The sequence below is a fragment of the Brachyistius frenatus genome, unplaced genomic scaffold (assembly GCF_029030835.1).
Source record: "Brachyistius frenatus isolate BFR_SWC_R1_liver_20210118 unplaced genomic scaffold, ASM2903083v1 Contig_12, whole genome shotgun sequence".
Taxonomy (NCBI): domain Eukaryota; kingdom Metazoa; phylum Chordata; class Actinopteri; family Embiotocidae; genus Brachyistius; species Brachyistius frenatus.
The window spans coordinates 5,168,527-5,178,753 of record NW_027210611.1 but is presented as its reverse complement, the minus strand read 5'-3'; the positions used below and the strand labels follow the sequence as shown (position 1 = coordinate 5,178,753).

Here is a 10,227-nt window from a genome sequence, read left to right as displayed (position 1 = left end):
ATAAAAATAGTTGTCAATTAATGGCTTAATCATTTGAAGGTTATTGATGTAGTGAAGTTTAGTCGTCACAATACAGATTTATCTGTTGCAATCTGCAGATTTTAACAGGCCGAGGTTGCTACTAAAACTTGCATTCATATTTCTGGCACAGAGTGATGTCTGAAGTCTCATTTTTTAAACATGTTATGAAGCGGGATGCTCACAGATCTGACGTGACGGGGAGCACGTCCGACACATCACGGTATGTATGCGAGGGACCGCATATCCCCGCTTCTCGCAAAACAGGTATATAATGTATGGTCTCACCACGCCGGATGTATGTGACACGTTTTGTGAGGTTTCAAGCATCCCTTGACCTTAAACATCAACTTCCTGTGTCATGGCGAGATATCCAACTTTGCCGCATCGTCACGGCGACGCCCATTGACAAAGTCGAACGAACGTCTCAATATATCATCAACTGCATGTTTAGGTTATTGTGACCCGACTTTACGTTCATGGGATCAACCAGCTCGACGTAGAACGTGAAAGTATGAAAAGTGTCATTTCCAGTTCCCAACAGGGGGCGCTATGACTATGAGCAAATATTACCACACAGGGGTCTTCAGGGCGGGGCTGTTATCATACCTGTGATGTTTGGAGAAGGTCGGTCCATGTACATAAGATTTAAAGCTACTCATAGTTCCATGGCGACACGCTCAAAATGGCCGCCTCTTTACGGGCACATACATCGACGAAAACGAATTATTTTGATAACCTTTAATCCCAAACATGTTATCTATCCATAGACCCTAAATTCAAGTCGGTCCGACAAAATCCCTCGGAGGAGTTCGACAAAGCGCAACGTGTCAGAATCGGCCAAAGGTGTGATACACGTGTCCACCGGATTTTGTGAATTTAGGTAAATGTGGCCGCCGGGGCATCTCTTTAGGGGGCGCTCTCGAGCCATTTGGCCGCACCCACTCGCGACTCCACTAGAATACGACATTTTTCGCGATATTTTCGCCGGGACACATATGTGTATCCACTTTCATGAGTTTTTGAATATGATAAAGCCTCCAAAAAGGCGAATCACTTTACGTAAGAATAAGAACGTCTAACGTCCAAGAACGACTAAGAACATTTTTACGAAAAACAATAGGGCTTTCGCACCGATGCTCGGGCCCTAAAAAAGTCCAAAAGAGACTTTTTTTTTTTTTTTTTTTTAATTGTGCACTGGTTAGAGCAGTTGCCTCCTCACAGAGAAGTAACTTGAGGCAGCGAGTCAGTTCAGAATACTGAAGTACCATCATACTCCAAAAAGTGATTTTTTTTTTTTGATTTGATTTGATTTTGATACACTTTATTAATCCCCGAGGGGAAATTTCTTCACTACAGCAGAGGGGCTCTCAGGGGGGAGATGCTGCAGCAGGCTGCCACTAGCGCGGCGCCAGGTAACCTGACCTGAGGTGCATGTTTTTGGATGAGAAAAAAACAAGAGAAAAACAAGAGAAAAAAAAAGTCAGCCAAAATATCCAAAGTATGTTGTCCAAAATATGATAAAAAAAAAAAAAAAGTCATACTATGTCATCCGAAATATTCAAAAAACCTGTATGTCGTCCAAAAAGTGACCCAAAACTAATTTTTGTATGGAGTATAGAGTATAGCCAGGGCGATGCGGCGAAGTTTGATGTTTCGCAATGACACAGGAAGTTGATGTTTAAGGTCAAACGATGCTCCAAACCTGATGAAACATGCGTCAGGCACCAACTTTCATGAGTTTTTGAAGATGTTAAAGCTGCTAGTCTTCTTTAAAAAAAATTTTTTTAAAAAAACATAAGGAACAAGATCGAGAAAAAAATGTAAACTGCAAGCAGGACTATGCGTGCTGTACGTCAGGGAGCCGGCGGCCCCGATCCGCTGGATCCCTGACGTGCAGGGTGCAAGGGCCCGCATATCACAGCTTGCAGTTTTCATTTGTTTTTCACTTAATAGTATTACTATGCCATTGGTTGGGACATTGTGTTTTATTAGTTTTCAGTATTCCATTCTAAAATCAATCTGCTTCTATATCAGATTTATCACTACCAATATGTTGTGTAGGTCAACAATTTTGGAATTTCAATGGAAACCTGATTAATGATAATGAAAGTCATAAATTTGAAGTTTAAAGCATTATTCAGTTAATGGAAACAGAGCATTTGATTTATGAACACAGAAAATTTGAATTTTAAACTAGATAAAGAATTTCTCAAATGTGACCATATGCAATGAAACCAGACAATTTAGATTATAATCTTTTAATAAAAACTTTGGTATCAATAACATTCTGTCCCATAAAAATAGGTTTGTGACACTTCATTGGGTCACAACAGGGGCTCACCATCTGTTTCTCCTAACTTTCAGGATATAATGCAGGTTCCATCACATTACCATGAAGACATGTTGAATTTATGCCATTTCAATGCCAGAAAAATCAGTGTGTAATTGAATTAGGATTCATTCATTTCTCAATATTTCATTCAATTATGCATTAAAGAGAATGGAGAGGAAAGTAAAGTCAGTGCCACAGACAAATCAAAATAAGTTACAATACATTAGTCTTGATCCCCGTCTATTTAAAAAAAAAAAAAAAAAAAAAAAAAATTTGGGTGCATGTATAATATCGAATTATATGCAGTTTATGTTTCACAATTCTGCAAGAGAAAATTTCCAGACAAATAGGTTAAGGTATAAATCTGATTGGTTGATCCTCATTCCCTCAATTTGTCACATTTTCCACAGCTTCTAATGAACATTCAAAAAAACTCTAATAGACAAGCAACTAGCCAAAGGAATCTGCAAAAGTACATGTGTAGATCAAGAAAATCAAGAAAACAGCTGATGACAGTACCACCTTATTCTGTAATTAACAAATGTGAGGAATAGACTTTTGGCATTGGAAAACCTTAGAATCAATCCAGCGGTTCAGGGTCAACATCATGACCAAAATGAAAAAGAGACCAAATCCATTAACACCCATTTGCCCCCATTTTACTACATTTGACTCCAAGTTTGGTTGTGTCCGAATCGCAGGGAAAGGATGCACAGCAGCCACAATACCCCTGGGAAATACAGGACAGAGTTTCTGAAGGAGGGGCAGAAAGCAATCTCTCACCACACCTCCTCAAAGCTCATCTTTTCGCTTTGCTTCCTCTTCCTCCATTTCAGAAAGTGCCTCCTCTAGGTCTTCCTTTGTTTCTTCCTCCTCCTCTTCTTCTTCTTCTTCCTCCTCATCCACGTCTTCATCTTCCTCCTCATCGCCTTCGGCTTCGGCTTCTTGTTCTTTGTTCTTCTCCTCCTCTTCTTTTCGCTTCAAGTCATCTTGCTCCTGTTTCATTTTCTTTTCCGATTCCTGTGCAGAACATTTTGATTATCAGTCTCGTAATCTATTTCATATTTCAGCGAATCTGGGTTTGTGTGGTGTACAAATATCAAATTATGACTTGAAAAGAACGCAAGCACACCTTTGTTACGCCCCATGTCTCATTTCCAATGTCTTCTGCTTCCTTCACATCGTCTGTGATTAGGAAGTTGTCAAAGATGGTGCCAGATTTCACCTGAGATAAACAGTAACAAATGTTACACTACAATTTAAGCATTACTGCTGCAATAGCATTACTGTTGAGACTATTTTTCTCTCACCTGCCAAAGATCAAGACCCAAGACACCAATGTTGTCAAACTTGTAGATGTTTGAATCCTCACTGTATTCAGGATTGTCAATCTCAGGATGCACCCATTGTCCCTTGTAGTGGGGGTTGTCGATTTGTTTGGGCTTCCATTCTCCCTGTAACACAGAAGGCATCAGCAGGTTGTTAAACATTTCTCAAGCAGAGAAGTTCACACAAAGCATAAGCTCTATAAATGACTATCCAACTTAAGCCTACCTTGTACTCCGGGTTGGGGATCATGGGTGGCTCCCACTCTCCATCCATATCCTCATCCCAGTCTTCAGGCTTCTTAGCGTCAGGATCCGGAATATTTTCAGTTCTGTCCCAGTCCTAAACAACAACAACAACAAATAATTTTAAGGTTAAAGTGGCATTCTTGCACAGTCAGTCACTCCAAACTGCAACAAAATGTATCACAATTACAATACTGAGCTTATTCACCTCAGGCTTGGTGTCATCAACATCATCGATCTTGGCACGGTCATCCCAGTCTGCTTGCTTCCTGGCTTGAGGGTCCTTAATTTTCTTAGGAGGCAGTAAGTCCCAGTCCTCCTCCAGACTGCCAGATTCTACCTTCTCATTGTCAATCTTCACCTCATAGGTCTGGTCTGGATTCAGGATCAGCGTGTAAAGGTGGGTCAGCTCATCATCCTAGAAGAAAACAAAGTGTTTGGATTAAGCCTCTGGTGCAGAGGCGATATACGTTTGGACTTTGGAATACAAATTTACAACCTCAGATTTACCTTGCACTTAATCTCCTTCTTGATGAGGTGATTCTTGCCCTTGTAATTAAAGATGACATGAACTTTCTTGGTGCTGTAGCCACAGATGTCAGGGCCTAGAGGAAATTAATTGAATTACTAGATGTAACATATCCATGTATTACTGTAACCATTTAGTTATTATTGTACTTTTCAAATAACATTTTACTTACCAAACATAATGTAGTATGAGGATTCGCCATGCATTTCAGCCTGATTTAAGTCAGCAGGGAAGACCTTCACGTAGCCACCACCACAGTCAATCTTTTGCTCATGTTTGACTGTGAACTGAATGACCAAAGACTTCCCCTCGTTGCTGAAAGGCTCAAACCGGGCAGAGGTAGCATAAAAACGAGCATCTTGGCTTGTCTGCAGACCTAAAGGGGAAAATGCAAAACAAATCTTAAGCAAAAGGCAACATGAAATAGTTTCTCTTTTGCTAATGTATAGAAACCGTACAACAAAACAGAAACACCATGGCATTTAAAACTTCCTGATTGCACATAGCAAGTGTTTGGGCGGTTGAGGTTGAACTGTGAAGGTGTCATGTGATTAGTTGAGCAAATCAGTTTACACCTTTCTGTTTCTGTTTCATTTGAGGGTATTAATTATCAAAGAGCTCATTTGTCAGCATGAAAATATTAATTCAATACTTACACCAGGATAATATTTACAATACAACAATTAGAAAAAATAAAAACACAATTATTGTAATTATCAAGATTCAGATTAACAACTCCCCCCAAAAAAAAAAAAAAAAAAAAAAAAAAAAAAAAATTACCTTGGTCTTTCTCAGCATCTCCATAGAAGTTGCCAGCAGTCAGTTTCCACTCGCCGTAGTCAGACTTGTGTTTGGAGTTCGCCCATCGACTTCTCCATTCATCTGAACAGAATATGACCAGTCAATTTGTTGAGGATTAACACTGGGGACACCTCGTACAAATGTACCAATTGACTTCTCGAAATCCTCTTCCACAAAATTGCCCAGAAATTGTCGTTAGTATCTAATATGCAACCGTCAAATCGGTTGAATTAGTTTGGCATATTAGTTTTTAACGTTAAACCGCAAACTAGGGCCACAATTATCAAGTGTGGACAGTACGTTTGCTAGCTGTTAGGCCTTGCTACAGTTAGCGAGCTAACAACCTAGTTTAAATTGAACCCGAGAAAGGTCACGGTTTTCACTAAATCACCGTCTGGGAAAATATAATTCGTGAGAAACTTTAAGATGATACCACTGACTGACCGTTGGGTGAAAGTCAAAGCTAAACAGGCAATAAAAGTCACATTAACCTCGTGCACAAGTACTTTTGTAAATGTATACGCCGAACTTACCGCCGTCCAGAAAGCCTTCCCGAAAGTAAACATTTGCATGGACGCAGTATACTGCTAACATAACCCCAACTAAACCCAAGACTTGCATTTTCCCCATTTCAGCTCTACTTCTCCGCAGCTCGATGTTTGGTCGCAGTGCCGAGTTACCGAATGCGTTGAGGAGAAGGAAGAGAGGGGAATATTTTAGAGCCGCTCCAGCGAACAGATGTCTCCCTCCTATTGGACAACAAGACGGCGTGCCTGGACCAATCAGAGTCGACCACGAAACATATGCCCGCTCCAGAGCCCGGTCCGAGATCAGTTCTCAGTTTAAGTCCTTTCAGTCGGTGTCGTTCCGTCAAACCATCCTGTAGGAGGCGCCAATTAACACATAAACCGAAAAAAAAATTAAAATAAAATAAAAATGGTCAGACGAAAGAGGGCAAAGCGAGCGGGTTTTGTAAGTAAACGTAACAGTAATCCAAATGCCTTATAACACCAAAAAAAAATGTCAAGGTCCGCAAAACCAAATAGGGCAACGGCTAGAAGAAATACACGGAGAAGCAAAGTTGAGTCTTTGACAAGGACCTCAAAACTACGATAAAGGCCATTGAGCAAAGCATTTAAAAGCTGGTTATGAAGGTCGAGATTTAACTATTAAAACTACTTTTCGCCGCATCTTCTCTACAAACGGCCGCGCTCGTTGGCGTTTCTCAACGGTTGACGTTCACGTCAGAAATCGAGTATATCGGCGCACAAACGGCCAGTTTTGGAGCAAACAATTCCGCGTTCAACAAAAGGGGAAAGCACCGACGACTCCCTTTCTGTTCGGAGAACATAAACTTGCACAAACAGAAAATGTGCCCGGCAGGCAGCTAGAATTTCAAAGGATGACCGAGTTTTGGTAAGAGCCGACATTATTATTATTATTTTTTTTTTAACATTAAGTTAAACAACAGGTAAATTCCGACGGCTGTAAAGCCTCTTCAACACCACCATTAAATAACGTTCATTTCATAGTACCTGAAACTTTTTGCATTCATCCTAAACCGTATATATTTATTTCTATTTTATTTATTTGTCTGTGTGTGTGTGTGTATTTATTAATTGCTCTTATTTTTTTTTCTAAAATAATATGTTTTATCTATCGTATTTTATGTATACGTATTTGTATATTTTTTTTCATATTGTGTGCACCTTTTTTTGTGTGTTTCTATGATGTTGTGACGACTAAATTTCCCCACTGTGGGATTAATAAAGTCTAAATCTAATCTAATCTAATCTAAAGATATTAAGGCCAGCGTGCCCAAACTAGCCGCAACCGTTTGCTAACGGTAACACTCAGAAAACCTAACTAGTATAGTTATAATATGCTGTTAAATAACTAATTAACAGTTATTAAATGCGTTTTATTAGCATAATTGTCACAAAAGGTGACCGAATTTGTCTAAAACACATTTAATATCAGATAACTGACACCGTCGCCTCTTGGAAACTACTTCACGGGTGAGATGTCGCTTGTTTGTAGCGGGTAAGCTTAACTACAGGAAAATGTACGTCACGATTCAACATTAGTGACCAATTTGTGTTTTGATTTCTAGAGAGAATTTGTGGAACACGTTTTTCAACAGCAAAGAGCCTGACACCTTCAGGATGGACACCCACAATCCAAAGTTAAAGTTAAACAAGGCTGGATATCAGGTAACCCGGTCTGACACCTCTGAATATAGAGTTAAGAATTTAACTGGATTTAATCTATTTAGTGTGCTATGTCTTTTGTTACTTGAGCAAATACAATTACTACTGTTTACAACTATTGTCTCTCTCTCTCTCTCTCTCTCTCTCAGGCCAAATATAAGCAAGCACGAGAAAAGCGAAGGAAGCTCCTCACCCCTGCACACCAGTACATGATCGACATCCTGGCTGACAGGCTGTCTTTGACGCAAACAGCAGTAGAGGACGATATTTTGGACTCTACATCTGTAAGTTTTTACATAGATTTTTTGACAATCTATGTATAGATATCCCATAAAATACACAAGTAATCACGCCATTGTTTTGTTTTTGACACTGACATAAGAAAAAACGTTTTTACATTTGGGAAAAATGCGTGGCGGTTGGACCTTCTCGCACTACCTTCCCGTTGGAAACTGAGCATCATTAAGAAAAACATGCTTCCAACAACTCCAAATTGAATACAAACTTTAACGCAGTCTCACTTTTGGATGTGTATCAGCTGAATGAGGTTCACGTGTTTTGGTCACATCATCGTGGACATGATGGCAGTTGAATTTTTTTTTAATATATTTCTTCTTAGGATTCATCTCATCCAAAATTGTCCACACGTGACTGTCATAAGTATTATACTATATGAAGCGGAAATATCTCAATTAACACTCAACACACCATATTGGCATGTATTTCAGCTACTACACAACTACTGGAAGATGCAGAAGTCAGAAAGTTTTTCACATGGAAATGATTTGGTTAAAATTGAACATGCATCCAGGATGGATTCATTAAACATTATTGTCATTAATCTCTTCTTTCTTGAGGTTGGTTAGAAGTTTTCATAAATGTTTCTTTCCAAGTTGATAGGGACATTGTGTTTTTAGTTGAATATCTTCTATGTTTACGTGATCACATAATTGGTGTCATATAAATATTTTTCCATTCATTCTTTTCTTCTTGGTGAATAGCTGGCTCCTTTTGATAATTTCTTCGCCGTAGGAGGCTCTAAAACCATTTGCTTTGTGTACCATGAGTCGAAAGTCCCAGGAATAGGTAGGAATAAATCTAGAAAGTCTTCAGATTTGGACTGTCACACACATGCCGGCATGCCCCATTTATTTTTCGTTTGCCTTTTTTTTTTAAATTTTTTTTTAATATATATTATAGTATTGTATACTAATATAATAACCAGGCTAACATTGATTTAAAATACTAAGATTACAGGATTGAATTTTTCTAAAACTGAAATGTCCATTTATGTTTGCTCCATTTTGAATGGGTCAGTTGTGTAATTAGGATGTGTCGGCTAAAACTAATGAATTATCGTATCCCCATACTGATAAATATCCAGACTGTCGTCCACAAAGTCAGTGGCAGCAGTGACTAATTTTACATGTCCAGTCTTTCATCTCATTCTAAATTATTTGGATTTAATTTCAGAGTGCGGCCGCTTCTATCCAGGAGCTACCAAAGGGCAAAAAGTATTGAGGCTGTTTGTAGCCAATTTATCCAAGACATGCCTTACAGGCATTTGCTGCTGCTTCACACGGAATAGATTGGACATTCCTGTGAATTCAGAAAATGTACATGAGGTGAGATGGTCTTAAGTGTGTAAAGTGATTTGTTTCTATAATATTTTAATCATTTATTTGTGAATTTATCACCTCAGTGCTGTGATTATGACATAACTTATCATAATAAATCATGGTGTGCTAAAATAGGGGATAAACACTGTTGAATGGTATGGATTTATGATTTGATGGGTGACCTTGTCTTGATGCTTCATAGGTGATATTTTTTTCAATGATTGATGCCAGAGATGGACTCCTGAAAGGAGCAAGGAATGCCTTGAACTTTCTGCTACCAGCTATTGATGCAGCACAAAACTGGGGTGCCTTGGACAAGTCTAGATATGGAGCGAAATTTAAAAATAACTTTAAGTTCAACTTAGAACATTGTCTGAACTCTTTAGATGGTAAGTTCTTTTTTTTTTTTTTTTTTTTTTTAAATGGCACTTGCATAATTTTCTGAGTCTTTTAAGTTTAGATTTTTAGAAGGTATTATAAAATTGACTTGTTTTCACCATTTCGCTGGCAAATCGTACTTGATTGCTTTAACAATTTTAAAGCATGATCTATATATTATTTATGGACAATTAGATTACTGTAATCAAAATGAGATTTTTAACTGATTTTGATGATCTTGTACTTTTGTCTTGTTTGTTCACCAGACATCCAGATGAGCAACGAGTGCATTGTCCATCTAAATACAGCCACAGATATTGACTTCTCTAAAATGGCCTGCCTTGACGACATGAAAGTTACGGCTACCAACTTTGAAATTGTGCGTCAACTGGAAGAAATCCTGATGCAATGGTGCAAGCAAATCGAGCAGGTTCGTAGAAATTAAGAATTCATATTTGTTATGACAGCATTGGCGGGCGCAGTTGCATTCAAAGAATAGTCTATGAGAAAATATTGACTCAAGGAAAACCGACAATAAGATTATTGACTAGAAATGGTGATGCCAGAAATGAATGACAGGGATTTTGACAGTGTGAGAAAGAGGGCATGATGGAGTACACTGAACCAGAAAATCAGAAAAATAGCAGGAATTCTCAGTGAAAGAGAAGCGAAGGAAAAGATCCTTCTGATTGATCCGTTACCAAAGCTTCATTAACTCCGGATGAGATGGGGCATAAAACATTTTCTGTGGTGAAAGGATACATTT

The 10,227-nt window shown here is 38.7% G+C and overlaps 2 protein-coding genes across 2 annotated transcripts in view; one reads left to right on the top strand and one right to left on the bottom strand.

The window, feature by feature from the left end:
* Window positions 1-2,263: 2,263 nt before the first annotated feature.
* On the bottom strand, window positions 2,264-5,958 carry calr3b (calreticulin 3b). Its single transcript, XM_069692400.1, has 9 exons — window positions 5,788-5,958; window positions 5,234-5,335; window positions 4,626-4,829; window positions 4,435-4,529; window positions 4,133-4,342; window positions 3,908-4,021; window positions 3,664-3,807; window positions 3,486-3,578; window positions 2,264-3,373 (listed from the first exon to the last, which is right to left on the bottom strand). The coding sequence occupies exons 1-9, from the start codon at window positions 5,882-5,884 to the stop codon at window positions 3,146-3,148; spliced, it is 1,287 nt and encodes a 428-aa protein (XP_069548501.1). The 5' UTR covers window positions 5,885-5,958; the 3' UTR covers window positions 2,264-3,145.
* A 395-nt stretch (window positions 5,959-6,353) lies between these two features.
* Window positions 6,354-10,227, top strand: part of LOC138617176 (dynein axonemal heavy chain 8-like) — a 33,363-nt gene continuing 29,489 nt past the window's right edge. Inside the window, 7 exon segments of the mRNA XM_069691929.1 lie at window positions 6,354-6,670; window positions 7,368-7,467; window positions 7,614-7,748; window positions 8,466-8,550; window positions 8,938-9,089; window positions 9,286-9,472; window positions 9,728-9,891. Of these exon segments, the coding sequence (XP_069548030.1) occupies window positions 7,420-7,467; window positions 7,614-7,748; window positions 8,466-8,550; window positions 8,938-9,089; window positions 9,286-9,472; window positions 9,728-9,891 (771 nt within the window). The 5' untranslated portion in view covers window positions 6,354-6,670; window positions 7,368-7,419.